This window comes from Rhinopithecus bieti, unplaced genomic scaffold, assembly GCF_001698545.2.
Source record: "Rhinopithecus bieti isolate Rb0 unplaced genomic scaffold, ASM169854v2 scaffold_15643, whole genome shotgun sequence".
Lineage (NCBI taxonomy): Eukaryota > Metazoa > Chordata > Mammalia > Primates > Cercopithecidae > Rhinopithecus > Rhinopithecus bieti.
The window spans coordinates 967,904-984,553 of record NW_016808215.1 but is presented as its reverse complement, the minus strand read 5'-3'; the positions used below and the strand labels follow the sequence as shown (position 1 = coordinate 984,553).

General features: G+C 51.1%; 1 protein-coding gene across 1 annotated transcript; it reads right to left on the bottom strand.

Annotated features, from left to right (window-relative positions):
• Nucleotides 1–303: 303 nt before the first annotated feature.
• Nucleotides 304–10,225, bottom strand: CD177 (CD177 molecule). The gene is made up of 9 exons (XM_017885878.1): nucleotides 10,115–10,225; nucleotides 9,888–10,028; nucleotides 9,489–9,674; nucleotides 8,004–8,126; nucleotides 7,678–7,794; nucleotides 3,131–3,271; nucleotides 2,214–2,399; nucleotides 1,972–2,106; nucleotides 304–1,386 (listed from the first exon to the last, which is right to left on the bottom strand). Exons 1-9 carry the CDS (start codon nucleotides 10,164–10,166, stop codon nucleotides 1,154–1,156), a joined length of 1,314 nt encoding a protein of 437 aa, XP_017741367.1. The 5' UTR covers nucleotides 10,167–10,225; the 3' UTR covers nucleotides 304–1,153.
• Between the last annotated feature and the right edge of the window lie 6,425 nt (nucleotides 10,226–16,650).

Here is a 16,650-nt window from a genome sequence, read left to right as displayed (position 1 = left end):
GCTCCTGTTAGGCAACCCTCGCTGAATATCTCTCTGTTTCTGTCTCTGGCTCTCTCTCTAGCTCTCTCTATTTCTGTATGTGTATGTGTCTCTCTCTCTCTTCTCTGCAGATTCCAGCAGTGGCTCCTCTCCTCGCCCTTATTGGGCGATGGTGGTAAGAAAGACCCAACGGTAACAGTTCTGGGAAAATGCTAACCCATTTTCTTCTGGAGTTCTCTCAAGCCCTTATGTCAATTATCCCATGATAGGCAGATGCTACATAGCAACGTTTGGGTCAATGACGAATTGCATATAGAACGGTGGTCTCCTGAGATGACAATATTGTATTTATGCTGTACCTTTTCTACGTTTAGATGTGTATAGATACACAAATACTTGTCGTGGTGTTACAATTGCCTGCAGTATTCACACCATAACATGCACCGCAGGCTTGTAGCCTAGGGGCAGTCAACTCTACCATCCATCCTGGTGTGTGTTGGGCTGTACCATCTGGGTTTTTGTAAGTGCTCTCTACAATGCTCCTATGGCGATTATCACCTAATGACACATTTCTCAAGACATATCCCTGTCGTTAAGCAGTGCATGACTATACTAACCTCTCCTGCAGTTGCTCAGATGGGATGAGCCACCTGTTTGTGTGAGGACCCTGGCTGCTAGGCTGGAAGCCTCATACGTCTCAGTGCATCTTCCCCTCCAGGTAATGATAATGCCCCAATACTTTTGGCTGGAGCACCCTGAAGTCTCTGCTACCGTCCAAGCTGGTTTGGAGACGTGAACCAGACCAATAAAGGGCGGGCTTTGGATGATCATTTTTTCGTTGGGTTCCTCTCCTCCCCCACGCTAGATCCCTGGGTGTCCTGCTGTCCCCTCACATGGAGAAACCCCAGCACTGGGAGAAAGGACAAGGTCTTTATTATTCAGATACATGCAGCCACTCCTCCAACGTCCCCTCTCCCATAGGGCAAGTGCAGCTGCTCCAGGCTCTCCCCAGTGTCGCTATTAGGTGAGTAGACATGAATGATTGTGTGTGGGGAAGATAATTCATGGGCAGGATGGGAAAAGAATTTGGTGTCCAAGACTATTAGGTTACGAGGTCAGAGGGACGGTTGAGTGTGGTGGTCAGCAGGGGTGAAGAATCTTGGGGGTAATGGAGTTAGCAGGAAGGGCAAAGAGCCCCCCACCACAGCGCCAGGGCCAGTGCCAGCGCCACCCCCCAAGTGAGAGACTCCAGGCCCCCAGCCCCACCTCTCTCAGAATGAGGGGCAGGAGGCTCCTCTTCACCCTTCTCACTCACAGAGAAGATCCCGATTTGTCTGGTGTGGTTCAACAAGGAGCTGGAAGGTTGGGCCACACAGCCCTGAATGCCCATTGTGGTGGTTACCCCACCTAGAGGGAGAAGACCAAGTCAGAAAGGACACAAAGTACAGCCCAGCCAAATTCGTGAACCCAGGAGTCCAGGCCTCAGACCCTCCTCTCTCAGTCCCAGAAGTCCAGGCCCCAGCCCCTTCTCCCTCAGACTCAGGAGTCCAGGGCCCCAGTCCCTTCTCCCTCAGACCCAGGAGTCCAGGCCCCCAGTCCTCCCTCCTCAGATCAAGGAGCCTAGACCCCTAGGCCATCCTCCCTTAGACCTAGGAGTACAGGACCCCAGCCCCTCCTCCCTCAAACCCAGGAGCCCAGACCCCCAGCCCCTCCTCCCTCAGATCCAAGAGCCCAGAGTCCCAGCTCCTCAGACCCAGGAGTCCAGGCCCTGAGCCCCTCCTCCCTCAGACCCAGAAGCCCAGGCCCCCACCCTCTCCTCCCTCAGACCCAGGAGCCCAGGCCCCCACCCCCTCCTCTCTCAGACCAGGAGTCCAGGCCCAGCCCCTCCTCCCTGAAACCCAAGAGCCCAGAGCCCCAGCTTCCTCCTCCCTCAGTCCCAGGAGCCCAGGACACCAGCACCTTCCTCCTTGGGGCCCTGCTTGCAGCACTCACCTCCTGAGAGACTAATGTACCCATCATAACAATGAGTGGTGCCCCTGGGGCAGGTCTTTACTGGGGAGTCACTTGAGCAGGTTCCAAAGGGCTGCGCACAGGTAAGACACTGCTGGTCTCCTGGCTCAGGGGCACCTGGGGAGCAGAGGGAAGGTGGGAGTACGTGACTTTGTGCTCGCCCACCTTGGACCAGAGTGTCTGTGTGTCTGGGCCTCATTTCTCCATGGCCCTGGATCCCATACCTTGAGGAGGGAGGGAGTTCAGCAGGACGCTGCTGCTGCTGGCACCATTGCACAGGTCTGAGGAGCAGAAGTGGGCATAGGAGGCCACGAGCACCCCAGGAGGGGCTGAGTGGATGGAGGTCTTCTGGGAATTTTGAGCCCCAACAGCGCTGCAGCCTTTGCTCCACACCAGGGTCGATGTGACTCCTAAGGGTGAGAGGGAAAGCTGGGCTGGGGGACTGGACAGCTCCCAGGGCAACAGGGGCTCCAGAACTGGACTCCCTGCCCTCAATTCACCTCAGGCAGAGGGTGAATACCCTGATCACAACTGCGTGGGTCATGTTTAGCATGGGGCAAAGACGGAGGCCAGGGCCTGGGTCCTCCCCGAAGCTCTGCCTCCTCCCAATTCTCACTCAAACGTCACCTTCTCCATGAGTCTCCCCTGAACACTCAGCTTAATATTGTAGCCTTCACCTCACTTTTCCTATCTCCTTTTCCTTGCCAGATTTCTCTCCAGAGCTGGGGTCTCCATCCCTATACTTTGCTGCTTTTTGTTTGTTTCCTGTTTCTCAAGGTATATAAAGCTGCAGGAATACAGATGGGATTGGATCTACAGCGCCTAAGACAAATGCTGGATAAACATTTCCAGACTGTATGAAGTCACTGAGATTCCTCAGTGTTGGCACGGTTCTCCGCCCTGGGCAGGGATTACCGCATACATCGTCACCCCTACCCAGAAAGGCAGACACCGTCATTCCCACTGCTTCACCCCCAGTTTTCATAAGGGGAACCCAAGATCCAGAGAGAAGAATAGTTGAATTGAAAATTGCAGATGTGGAGGAAACTGAGCAGGAAATTCAGGGGAAAGAATCCAGTGGGGTGGAGAGAGCTGCCAGGGACCTGGGACAAGTGTTTGTCTTCTACCTCAGTCCACGCACCTACATCTATGAGCAGCAGCGTCTCCTGACACACCTGGCCCGCCTCGCACATCACGGTATTAGATATGGTCCATCCAATGGGTACTTGAGTCAAGTTTTCCTGCTTCTGCAAAGAGTTCCCCCGATGACAGGTCAGAAAATCTGGGGAGAGGAAACCCAGGGTCTGTGTAAGCCAGGAACCGACCATGTCTGTCCCTCCAGGTCCTCAGCTACGGAAGGTGATCTTGCTCTTGAGTCACACTCCAGGTGACCAGGCCACAGAGTCCCTCAACTACGGATTCAGAAAGGACTTGGAAGTCCAAACCCCACGCTCACTGTTCCCCCTGTTTCTACTTGAACATCCACAGGGACGTCGTCTCACAGCCCTGTGGGAATGGTCGTTCCTTGCTTCAGCTGTGAGAGCAATGGAAGCTCTTCCTTATCCTCTGCCCATCTCTGCTTCCCCATCTGAACTTTAAGGTCCTCATTTCAATAATAAGGAAGACAGCCTGAGACCTTTCTCATACCTTTCAGTTGCAAAGCCCTATGTTCCAAACAAACGATGCGGAGGGCCAGGGTGGGCTGAGCACTACCTCTGCACCTGGCTGACGTCATTGCTTCCCACAGATCCACCTATCTAAAGTCCCAGGGAGCTCAGCTTATCTGAGATGCCTCATTTCCCCACAGTACCCCAACAGTAGGTGGGGCGATCACAATCAGCACCCTCATTTGCAACAAGGGAAACAGGCAGGATTGCTCAGTAGCCGCCCGTGCCACACAGCTTGTGAGCAGCAGAGGTAGGCTGGGAACCCAGGGACTCTGGACCCTCAGGGTCAGGGTTGAGGGCAGGAGGGAGACAGGTACTGATGACCATCTTCGGCTACCTTGGCCCCGAGGCCCTAGTGTGAAACCACAGCCCCTGGCCTTCCCTCATGGCCATCACAGAGCAGGGGGCATCTGTCCCATGATACAGGGACTCTTAGACTGAGCCCCCAGCTTCCACCAACACATGCGACCTGCAGAACGGATGTCACCCCGGAGGGCTGCTCATTTGCATGCTTCACAGATGACAAAATCAAAATCATGGCTCCTGCTGTCTTCTCCCACCCTTCTCTCCCCACTCCCATCTCCCCTACTTATACCTGTGGTGGCTCATCTCTGCCGGCCTAGCTGAAAAGGTTGGTGTTGTCCTTGACCACTCCCTTTCTCTCCCACGTTGTGTTCCTCAAGAAATTCTACTGGCTTGAGCTGCAGAAAATCTTCAAAACCCAACCCCACGTCACCACCTCTGCTGCTTCCACCCAGGCCAAACCTCCTTGGCTCCCACCTGACTCCCAGGGCTCTCCCTGTGCCTGCTTGCCACTCTTCCCCTTGCTGCATTCTCCGTGCACCAGGCAGAGGGAGGCTGGGTAAACCTAAGTCAGTTCATGTCACTCCTCTGCTCTGAAGACTCCAGGAGTTCCCCATTCTGGAGAATAAAATTCTAAGCCCTTCCAATGGCCCGGGAGGCCTGATAAGACGCAGCCACCTCCCCGCTCCATGCAGGTGTCCTACTCTGCTCCCTCCAGCACTCTGCTCTGCACAGGTGCTTCTGGCAGGCACTCACCCACCTCAAGGCCTTTGCATCTGCTTCCGCCCTCTGTCTGCAACCATCCCCTCCTGTTCCCCAAATCCAGGTAAAGAGGTTCCATGAGATATGGAGACTTTTGATCCTCATATGAAGCTGAGGCTGGAAAGCTGTTTCAGCGGCAGAGCAGGGCCTGGGACCCACGTGTCCCTGATTCAGACGCGGGCTCTTCCCTGCTCTCTCACTGGGACCGCTGCCCAGCTCCTCTAGGGGCAGCCAGGGCCTTATCTGCCCAGGGCTTCTTGGTTCTTCACAAGGGGCTGCTGCCATGGCCCCTTTTGGTAACCTGTGTCCTTGCACCCAGCCCTCCCACTGCTGTGGCTTCTTATAAGCAGCTCTATCACCCTGGAGCCTCTTCTCTCCCGCACTTGGTCCCCAACATCTTGTTGTTCCCCCAGTTTCTGATGCCTGGTCTTGTGATGCTCACTGTCTGCTAAGCTGCTGAACTGCACTTCACCAGGGAAGGCAAAACAGCCTCCAAGATCTGGCTCCAGTGTTGAAAGCAGAATATGAATCTCTATTAACAGCACCAATTTGTACGTAATAGCTGTGTTTTATGTGGTGTGTGTGTGTTTGTGTAGTGTGCGCGCGTGGGGTGTGAGGTGCAGCGTGATGTCTGCAGATGTGTGCTGGAGTGTGTAGTGATCACATGTGGGGGTGTGGTTGTATGGTGGTGGCTGTGTTCATGGTATGTTCTGTGTGATGCATGCATGTGAGACATACTGGGTTGTGTGATGTATTGGTATTGTTGTTGTGTGTTGGTGGATGGTGTGTTCGTATATGTTTGTTTGTTTGCATGGTGTGTGTGTGTTTGTGTAGTGTGTGTCATAGGGTGTAGGCGCCATGCATGGATGTTTGCAGGGTGTGGTGGTATGTGTCAGTGTGTAGTACATGGTGGGAGGGGGGTTGTAGGGTGGTGGTGTTTTCATGTATGTTTGTGATGCATGCATGTGTAGACATACTGTGTGGATGTATTGGTTGTGTTGTTTGTGTGTTTGGTGTGGTGTGTGTCTGTGTATCTGTGTTTTGTTTGCATGTGGGGTGTGTGACATACCAGGTGTGTTGTGTGCATTGTGTGTTGTGTGTGGTATGTGTTGCATGTCCGATATGTTGAGAGGGAGTGTGTGTGGTGCCTAACATGTAGTGTGTGTGCCACATACACACTACACGTACACATAGTAATTGTGCAATTCTGTGATGCAACACAATTTGTGTGTGTTGTGCAGATTGTACGCTCTGTGTGTGATTTGTGTTTCATATGTGGTATGTCAGGGGTATGGGGGAGTGTGTGTGTGGTATGTGATGTGTGGTGTGTATGTGGCATGGTGTGATGCATTGGTGTCTCCTGTGCTTATTGTGGGCTGTGTGTGGCATGTGCTGCATCTGATTTGTTTCTGAAATACCTTCTGGATTATCAGTGTCACCTGCTTCCAGAGACCAGGGCCAGACTGTTAACACCAGCATCAGTCAAAAGGAAAGATAAATGGCTCAGACCCTGCCCTTCCCTGCTCCACAATCTTCCATGGCTCCCCTGCCTTCAGCAGACAGTCCACCCCTGAGTCTGGCTTTTCAGGTACTTGAGGGACCACCAGGTTCCCACTTACCTCTCCCTCCCCCACCAGTATCCATTCCAAAGGCATGCCAAGTTATTTCCTCCTCAGCCTCACACCTGCTGTGCCTTTGGCTTGGGGCAGCTCCCTCCTCGACCCCACACCCACCTTGTCCACCTGGAAAACTTCTAATCACCCCCAATCCCAGCTGCACCCCCTCATCTTGATGAGTCCTTCTCAGGTGGAGTGATGGACTCTTCTTGAAAACTGCAGGCTCACTCCCACCTCCAGGCCTATGCAGCTGCTACACACTGTTCCCTCTGCCACCAATGTCCTCTTCCTCTTCTACCAATAAGCTGTAGGTCATCTTTAACACACAGTTCACAGCCCACCTTCTCTGTAAAGCCCTCCTTACTCTCTACCCCAACAACATCAGTATCTTCCTCCTCTGAGCTGCCCCAGGCCCCACATCCCCATTTGCAACAGCCCTAATCACCTCAAGCTGTGACTATCTGTGTCTGTGGCACCTGCCCCTCCTAGTCCCGGAGGCCCTTCAGGTAGAAACAGGGTCTGACTCATTAGGGGGCTTTGCATGTCCTCACTTGAGCAAACACCTCCTGGTACCCTTCCTGAGCCGACTCCTGAGCTACCCAAGGCTGGAAACCCTGGTGCCAGTGATACCAAGCCCCTGGCTTCAGGCTCCCAGCCTAGCCAGGGAGAAACAGCCAAATACACAGAGGAAGGTGTGCGGAACTCACACAACGCCCTCTTCTAAACTCTAAGGGTTGGCATGATGTGGGCAGACAAGGAAACAGAGGCACGGGTAGGGAAAGACTTTGCTCCTAGGAGGGAAGCTGGGATTCCTATAAGACCCCCGCCTCCCCAGCATGGCTTCCCGTCGCCTTGGAGCGCTTCTTATGGAGACATTCCCTGGCACTCTTTTCCATGGCAGCACCTAAATGGGTAAGTGGGGACCCTCTCAGTGTCCTCGTTTAACTCTTGCTTTCTCTGTCACACCTGAAGTGCCCTTGATTTTTGTCTCTCATGTTCTCTCCTGTGCAGGCAAGGCTGCTGGGGCACTCCAGCACTATGGGCAGGGCGGGGGCTGGTGAGGGTGGCAGAGAGGCTACGGTGGCCTAGAAGTGGTAGACCTAGGGTTACGCAAGGCCAGGGGTGTGGAGACACAGAAATTGAAGCAACCAGTCACTCTCAGCAGCATGAGAGCCAGCAGGGGCCCCAGCACTCACTGTTGCCTAAAGTTTCATGCCAAGCAACCCACCTTGCATCCTTGATCTTCCTCCTACTGACTTTGGTGTGATGGCTCTGGATGCCCCATGTGTCATCGTGCCCCGAGGTTACAGTGCAGGGCACAACCTAGGGGTGGGACTCACCTTTCGTATTGCAGTTCTCAGTCACCCGCAGGGGCCCAATTTCCTGCGTCCCATTGAGCAGGTTGCAACCTGGCTGGGGCATGCATCCCTGGACTCTCAGATGGGAGAAGATGCCTCCTGCAGAAAGGGGGAGCGAGGGAGAGTCAGTGATGCTGCCTTGAGGACCACTCAACCCTCAGAGGCAGACATAGCTCCAGGAAGCCAGGCCCACCCTCCTCTGGGTCTCATGCCTCGCCTCAGCTCACCCTCACTCCCCAGAGACTAAGATCTCAGTCCCCAGACCTTCAGGTTCAGTCCCCTCAGGGACCCCGATGTCCCAGGCTTACCTCCCCTGAGCCTGAGGAGGCCATCATAACAGTGCGTGGTCCCCTTGGGGCAGATCTCTTCTGTTGTCCCCTCCGGACAGCCTTCCATAGACAAGCAGACTGGGCACCTCAAGGATCCTGGCTCTAGGGAAGTCACAGACAGAGTGAGGGGGCACTTGAGAGGGCACTAGATTTGATCAGATACCTTCTCTGCACCCCACTTTTGCTGGTCTCAGGAGTCAACCTGCTCAGTCTTCCCAAAGGGGCCTTCTGCAGCTCCCATCATGGGATTGGATGTGGGAAAATTAAGAAGTGTAACCTATGAAAGAGGAAGGGAGAGAGAACAGGAGGTCTGGGTAGAGGCACCAGGACTGGGTACAGAAAGTGGTCTTGGCTGCGCGTGGTGACTCACGCCTGTAGTCACAGCACTTTGGGAGTCCAAGGCAGGCGGATCACGAGGTCAGGAGTTTAAGACCAGCCTGGTCAACATAGTAAAACCCTGTCTCTACTAAAAATACAAAAATTAGCCGGGCGTGGTGGCTGGCGCCTCTAGTCCCAGCTACTTGGGAGGCTGATGCAGGAGAATTGCTTGAACCCGGGAATCGGAGGTTGCAGTGAGCCAAGATTGCACCGCTGCACTCCAGCCTGGTCAACACAGCGAGACTATGAAAAAAAAAAAAGAAGAAGATGAAAGAGAGAGAGAGAGACAGAAAGAAAGAAAAAGAAAGAGAGAAAGGGAAGAAAAGAAAGAAAGAAAAGAAAGAAAGAAAAGAAAAGAAAAGAAAAGAAAAGAAAAGAAAAGAAAGAGTTCTTGGGGGGAATTGGGGGTAGGCAGGGTGGAGGAGGGGCCTGCTGAGGCCTGATATAGACTCAGATATGGTCAAGTCTGAACCCTTCAACAAAGTCTGGCCTTCCGAGGGGAGACACAGAAGCAGACTCATTGATCAAGGGAACGAGGGGATGCCCTGGAACCACTCAGTGCCTTCACCTGCAAGGGCTACTAAACCTCCAAGAACAGGAGACTTCTGTATGCACAAGCTATTCCAATAAAAGAAGTGCAAAACATCTCCCCAGACTCTTCATAATACCAGACAAGAAAAGTGGAAAGTTTCAATTCAGTCTCCCTTAGGAAGAGGAAATAGCAAAAAACCTGCAGGAGAACTTCTTGAACCAAACGCAACAGAATTTAAAAAAAAAAAAAAATGAATGCAGGATGACCCAGTTAATGGTGATTTCATATCAGAAATCCCTCCTATTTGCTCTTAGAAGAGGAGGGGTGCGGGGAGTCCTGGGTGGCAGAGGTGGGTGGGAGGGACCAGGAGTGAGTAGAGAGGGATGGAAAGGGAGAAGGGTGGGGCAGTGGCCAGGGAGCAGTCAGGGGAGGGATGGAGCGAGCGAGGGGCAGTATAGCGAGCGAGGGTGGGAGGGACTCCATAACAGCCCCTCTGCGCTCACCGGAACCCCTCCTGACAGCCCCTCCCTCTCCTCCGACCCTCCCGCAGGCACCTGCTGGGGTCTGCGGGGTCCAAAGCGGGGCAGTGGTAACTAGGTTGTTGCAGAAGTCCTTATGGCGGCACACATAGGTGTAGGAGAGCACGGAGAGGCCGGGGCCCATCCGGTGCTCAGTGACGCGGGGCTCCTGGTCCTTGGCCTCGGTGCAGCCCTTGGAGAGCACCATGCTCACTTGGGATCCTGGACCGAGAGAGGGAGGCAAGCGAGGATGGAGGTCAGGTTTCCAGGGTCCTGGAGGGAGACGCTGCTACATTCCATTCCGTAGGCTGAAAGGCTAGAAAGGGGATCACCGGGACCCTAGCGGTCGCTCCTCCGGTGGCTCCCAAGTCACTGCACAGGGATCGAGGGACTGAGGGAACAGGACGGGGTCTCTGCACCCCAGGGCCTTCTCACCGCTCTCAATGAGCACCATGGTGTCCTGGCACCCCAAGCCGCTGTCACAGCTGATCTCCTTAGGGGTCCAGTGCAGGGGCAACTGGGACACATTCCACACGTCGTGACTTGTCCCAAACTGGCAGAGCAGCGCCTGCACTCCTGGAGTGGCAAGAGCAAATCCATCTCAGCGGGGTTCCCTTGCCCGGCCTCCAGGGAGGTCCCTCTAGGCTAGGGTCATCACTCACCTGGCAGTGGGAAGGTGACCCCCAGGAGGGCCAGCAGTAACACCGGGCTCATGACCCGTCTGTGGCTAAAAATCTCTTTCTGCTTTTCACCAGGAAACGAGTCCTTTATAACAGCCCTTAAGCAACCAGCCCAGGAAAGGGTGGGGAGGAGAGGGCCTTGCTAAATGGAGGCCTGGGCCCCACCCCAAGTCTCGACTGCCCCATCGGCCTATCAGGGACCCCTTTCTTCCTCAGACCTTCGGGTCCGGGCCCCCAGCCCATCCTCCCTCAGTTGGAGGGTCCAGGACCCCCAGCCACTCAGCCCCTCCTCCTTCAGACCCAGGGGTTCAGACCCAGTGGTCCAGACCCCCAGCCCCTCTTCCCTCAGACCCAGGAGTCCAGGACCCCAGTCCCTCCTCCCTCAGACCCAGGAGTCCCAATCCCCAGGCCCTCCTCCCTCAGACCCAGAAGTCCCAATCCCCAGCCCCTCCTCCCTCAGACCCAGGAGTCCCAATCCCCAGGCCCTCCACGATTAGAGACTGTGGCATCTTGACCCTAGGGTCCCCCTGGTCCAGACTCCCAGCCCTCTTTCCTCCTGAGGCCAGCTATGTTGATCGCCACCCCCACCCTGTTTCTCCAGTAGTTTGGGAAGGCAGTTTCTTCATTTCTCATGGGCTCCCTGGCCACCTCTGTACCCCAGATGGGGAAATGACCCAACTACCTGTGGGGACGCTGTGCAGTGACCATTGGCTTGTCCCCATGTCTTCCGGCCTAGTTTCTGCCCTCCACTGTCTTCCCACTTCTCTGTTCTTTCTCTTTCCTTCCCATATTGCTTTTCTTTTGATTCTCCTTTTCATGTTTTTCTCTCATGCTTTCTCTTCTATTCTCTACCCTCACAGTACAACATAGTCCCCAATTTCCTACCGTCAGGAAAGTCCCCAATTTCCCACTATCAGGAAAGACTTGGCCAGAGGTGGAGTGCAGACTGAATATCTATGAAATAATTAGGATATATTTAAAAAATGCAACATCTATTTGCTGGAAGCCAATGGGAGAGCAGTGGTGTGCTGAAAAACTTACAGAAAAACAATACCCACAAATTCTGCCTTGTAGTGTTGGCCTATTTCTCTGGTGTAAATACTCATAGCATGTCTGATTTTAAGCTACCAACAGTTTACCAACCGGGCTGATGAAATCCCTAGCTATTTAACCATTGGTCTTTCCAGGGCTGTACAAATCAGCTGTAACACACTGGGGAGGAGGAGGAAGACAGGAAGGAACCAGGGTTATCTGTCAGTGACTGCAGAGGGATGTTGGGGTGTCTGTGATGGAGAGAGGAGAAACAGAAGAGGGAAGGCGAGGGCAGGAATAGCAGAGAAAGAGAAATGAATGTAACTTGCAATTATATGTTTATTTTTGACATCTCTATAAATTTTATCTTTATTTGTCTTTGCAAAGTTTATTGCAAGTTTAATATTTGCCACACAGACAGGAAAGTATTTGTTGGCTCTCCTGCTATGTCTCCACCACCTACATGGCATATAGTACATGTCCAGTAATTTATTATTATTTTTTTTTTTTTAGAAACAGAGTCTTGCTTTCACCTATGCTGGAGTACAGTGGTGCAATCGTAGCTCACTGCAGCTCACTACAGCTTCCATCTTCTGGACTCAAGTAACCCTCCCAACTCAGCCTCCCCAGTACCTTGGACTACAGGTGCCCACCACCATGTCTGGCTAATTTTTGTATTTTTTGCAGAGATACGGTCTCACTATGTTGCCCAGGCTGGTCTTGAACTCCTGGGCTCAGGTTATCCTCCCTCCTTGGCCTCCCAAAGTGCTGGAAGTAGAAGCATGAGCCACCAAGCCCCAGCCTCAATAAATATTGAATGAATGAATGAATGAAAAGGGGAAGACAAGAGCAGAGCCCTCACTCCATTTGTACAGGTTGTGCACCCTAGAAATCTTGCCCCCTCCCCAGCAATTGACATTGTCATTGTGTGAATGGTGCCCTGGAATTGTGCATGGTCTAAAGCAATGTCCCTGATGGAGGAGGGAAGGGAAGGGTGGGCAAAGAGGCAAACAGAGTCATAGGTACTCAATTCAATGTGTTACTTTAACATACATGTGGTCAGCAATCGTATGAAAAAAGCTCAACATCACTGATCGTTAGAGAAATACAAATCAAAACCACAATGAAATACAGCCTCACACCAGTCGGAATGACTATTATTAAAAAGTCAAAAAGTTACGCATGCTGGGAGAAAAAGGAACACTTAGACATTGTTGCTGGAAGTGTATATTAGTTCATCCATTGTGGAAGACAGTGTGGCAATTCCTCAAAGACCTAAAAACAGAAATACCACTTGACCGAGCAATCTCATTAATGGGTATATACCCAAAGGAATATAAATCATTCTATTATAAAGATGCATGCATATGTATGTTCATTGCACCACTATTCACAATAGCAAAGACATGGAATCAATAGAAATGCCCATCAATGGCAGATTGGATAAAGAGAATGTGGTACATATACACCACGGAATACTATGCAGCCATAAAAAAGAGTGAGATAATATACTTGGCAGGAACACGAATGGAGCTGGAGGCCATTGTCCTTTTCTGACTAACACAGCCACAGAAAACTAAATACCACATGTCCTCACTTATAAGTGGAAGCTAAATGATGAGAACACGTGGACACATAGAGGGGAACAACACACACTGAAGCCTATCAGAGGGTGGAGGGTGGGAGGAGGAGGAGGAGGGAGAGGATCAGGAAAAGTAACTACTGGGTACTAGGCTTAATACCTGAGGGATGAAATAATCTGTACAACAAACCCCCATGACGCAAGTTTGCCTATATATTAATAACAAACCTGCACACGTACTTCTGAACTAAAATAAAAGTTAAATTTTAAAGAAAGTCTTGCTTTAATCAACAAATGTTTACTGAGGCTGGAATATGTGCCAGACACCATCCTAGTGGCTGGGGATACAGAGAAGCAAAGAAGAAGGAGGCCGCTGCTTTTTGTCAAGTTCACAGCCTATGAAGGGGCAGACTCTAAACCAACACAGAAGCATGAAAAATATTAGGTGGTTCAGGGTGCTGGGTAGAGAGTGAAAACCTGGTGAGGTGAAAGTAGACAACTGAACTGGCTGCTTTGGCTAGTAGGAAATCAGTGAGGGCCTTCCTAAGGAGATGGCATTTAGCTGTGAGCAGAATGGGGGAAAAAAAAGAGCCAGCCCTGAAAGGACATGCAGAAAGAGCATTCCAGGCAGGGAAGGAGCAGATGCAAAGGCCATGAGGTGAGATCCACCTTGGTTTAGGTAAGAATTAGAAAGAGATGCCAGGCCTGGGCATGGTGGCTCACACCTGTAATCCCAGCACTTTGTGAGGCTTAGGTGGGTGGATCACTTGAGCTCAGAAGCTCAAGACCAGCCTAGGCAACATGGTGAAACCCCATCTCTACCAAAAATACAAAAAATTAGTGAGGCATGGTGGCATGTGTCTGTAGTCCCAGCTACTCAGGAGGCTGAGGTGAGAGGATCACTTGAACCTGGGAGTCAGAGGTTGCAATGAGCCAAGATCGTACCACTGCGCTCCAGCCTGGGCAACATGGCAAAACCCATCTCAAAAAAAACAAAAAACAAAAAACAAAACAAAAAAAACGCCAGGTGTGGTGGTGCACCCCTGTAGTCCCAGCTACTCAGGAGTCTGAGATGGGAGGATCACCTGAGTCCAGGAGATCAAGGTTACAGTAAGCTGAAATCGCACCACTGCACTCTAGCCAACAAGGAGCAAGACCCTGTCAAAAGAAAAAAAAAGAAAAGAAAAGAGATAAGAAAAGAAAAGAAGGAAGAAAGGAAAGAAAGAGAGAAAGGGAGAGGGAGAGGAAGGAGGGAGAGGGGAAGGAGGGAGGGAGGAAGGGAGGGAGGAAGGAAGGAAGGAAGGAAGGAAAGAAGGAAGGAAGGAAGGAAAGAGAGAGAGAGAGAAAGAAAGAAGGAAAGAGAAAGAAGGCGGGCAGGTGGAGGCTGAACTGTAGTGGGTGACAGGGAGGGTGACACAGAGTGACAGGAGACTGGAACAGAAAGGTCTGATCAGGCTGCTTGGTTCAACTCTCCTGCTTCTGTCTGTGGGACCTTCGGCCATTCACTCTCCTCTCTGAACTTCCTTGTGCTCTTCTGTAAACCGACACCATGGTCAACTGCACCCGATGGGTTGTGGTAAATATTAAGAGCCTTGTACCACTCAAAGTATGTTCTCAGCAAACAATGAACAGGGTGACCACTATGAACCCTGACTGCTTCAGGCCATTGACTGAGCGCTCATTCAGGCACGGCCACAACAGTGAGAGAAAGCCTATTTTTTAAATTTATTTTTTAAAATTATGTATTCAGGGGGTCCGTTTGCAGGTTTATTACATGAGTATATTGCATCGTGCTGGATCCTCTATTGAACTCAAAACTCAAATAGTGAGTATAGCGTCCAATAAGTGGATTTTCAACTCTTGGCTTCCTCCTTCCCTCCCGCCTTTTGGAGGTCCCCATGTCTATTATTACCATTTTTATGTCCATAAGTATCTAAGGTATAGCTCCCACTTAAAAGTGAGAACATGCAGTATTTGAGTTTCTGTTTCTGCATTAATTCACTTAGGATTATGTCCTCCAGCTGCATTCATGTTGCTGCAAAGAGCATGATTTTATTTTATTTTTATGGCTGCATAGGACCCCATGGTGTATCTGCACCACATTTTCTTTATCCAATCTACCAGTGATGGATATTTCAGTGGATTCCATGGCTTTGCTGCTGTGAATAGTGCTGTCATAAACATATAAGTGCAGGTATCTTTTGATAAAACAATTTCTTGTTCTTTGGGTAGATTTCTAGGAGTGGGATTGCTGGGTCGAATGATAGTTCTACTTTTAGTTCTTTGAGAAAGAGAGATCCCATTAACCATCCAATTTTATTGGTGAAGACACTGAGCCCTAGAGAAGCTAAACAACTGCTGGGCGTGATGGATCACGCCTGTAATCCCAGCACTTTGGGAGGCTGAGGCGGGCAGATCATGAGGTCAGGAGATCGAGACCATCCTGGCTAACATGGTGAAACCCCGTCTCTACCAGAAAATACAAAAAATTAGCCAGCGTGGTGGCGGGCGCCTGTAGTCCCAGCTACTCAGGAGGTCAAGGCAGGAGAATGGCGTGAACCCGGGAGGCGGAGCTTGCAGTGAGCCAAGAAAGCGCCACTGCACTCCAGCCTGGGTGACAGCGAGACTCCATCTCAACAATAACAAAAAAAAAAATTATAAAAATTAGCCTGGTGTAGTGGCAGGCACCTGTAGTTCCCAGCTACTCCAGAGGCTGAGACAGGAGAATCGCTTGAACCCAAGAAGCAGAGGTTGCAGTGAGCCAAGATCATGCCACTGCACTCCAACCTGGGCGTCAGAGCAAGACTCCATCTCAAAAAAAAAAAGAAAAAAAAATTTCAAACCTGCAGAAAAGCTGCAAGGACAGTACAGTATTCCCTTCCTGGATTACACCCACTCTTCACATTTTACTGTATTTGTTTATGCACACAGGACGCATGCTTTTAAAATATTCTTAAATTTTAAAAACAAGGAGTAGACATTGTAACTCTCACCACTAAGTGCTTCAGCAAGAGCCTTCTTAAGATTATTCTTAAGGGGACTGGGCACGGTGACTCAGGCCTGTAATCCCAGCACTTTGGAAGGATCACTTGAGGTCAGGAGTTCAAGACCAGCCTGGTCAACATGGTGAAACCCCATCTCTACTAAAAATATAAAAATTAACTGGACATGGTGACACACAACTGTAATCCCAGCTACTTGGGAGGCTGAGGCAGGAGAATCACTTGAAGCTGGTGGTGGAGGTTGTAGCAGTGAACCGAGATCACACCACTGCACTCCAGCCTCGGTGACAGAGCCAGGCTCTACCGCAAAAAAAAAAAAAAAAAAAAGTATAGTTTATTCTTTTTTTCTCTCTCTCTTTTTTTTAGATGGAGTTTCGCTCTCTCACCCAGACTGGAGTGAAGTGGCATGATCTCTGCTCACTGCAACCTCTGCCCCCCAGGTTCAAGCAATTCTCCTGTCCTAGCCTCCCGAGTAGCTGGGATTACAGGCACCTGCCACCTCGCCAAGCTAATTTTTGTATTTATGGTACAGACAGAGTCTCACCATGTTGACCAGGCTGGTGCTGAGCTCTTGACCTCAGGTGATCCACCTGCCTCAGCCTCCCAAAGTGCTGGGATTACAGGTGTGAGACACCACACCCAGTCAGGTCTGTAAAAATCTTTAAGTGTAACTTTTCATTAAGTGCCATAGATCCCTCCTCTTTATAACATAAAGTCCTATAAGCTGAATGCAGATCAGTTTGCCATAGCAATAATTTGTCTTTGCTGGAACATGCTGGGTGCTTGGCAGATGAGGAGGCAGGAAGTGAAACCTTCAGATTACTGATGAGCGTCCTCGGCAGCCTGCATTGGAGGGGAAGAGTGCAGGTTGTTTATAAGGCCTGACTCGTGGCCCTGGCCAT

What these genes read in the sequence shown, in the direction of transcription:
- CD177 (XM_017885878.1), bottom strand. Translation starts at nt 10,166, where the DNA reads ATGAGCCCGGTGTTACTGCTGGCCCTCCTGGGGGTCACCTTCCCACTG. An exon ending in CATGGTGCTCATTGAGAGCG is followed by an intron (nt 9,675 to 9,887) that starts GTGAGAAGGCCC and finishes CTCTCGGTCCAG; the next exon opens with GATCCCAAGTGAGCATGGTG. An exon ending in GTACATTAGTCTCTCAGGAG is followed by an intron (nt 1,387 to 1,971) that starts GTGAGTGCTGCA and finishes TTCTCCCTCTAG; the next exon opens with GTGGGGTAACCACCACAATG.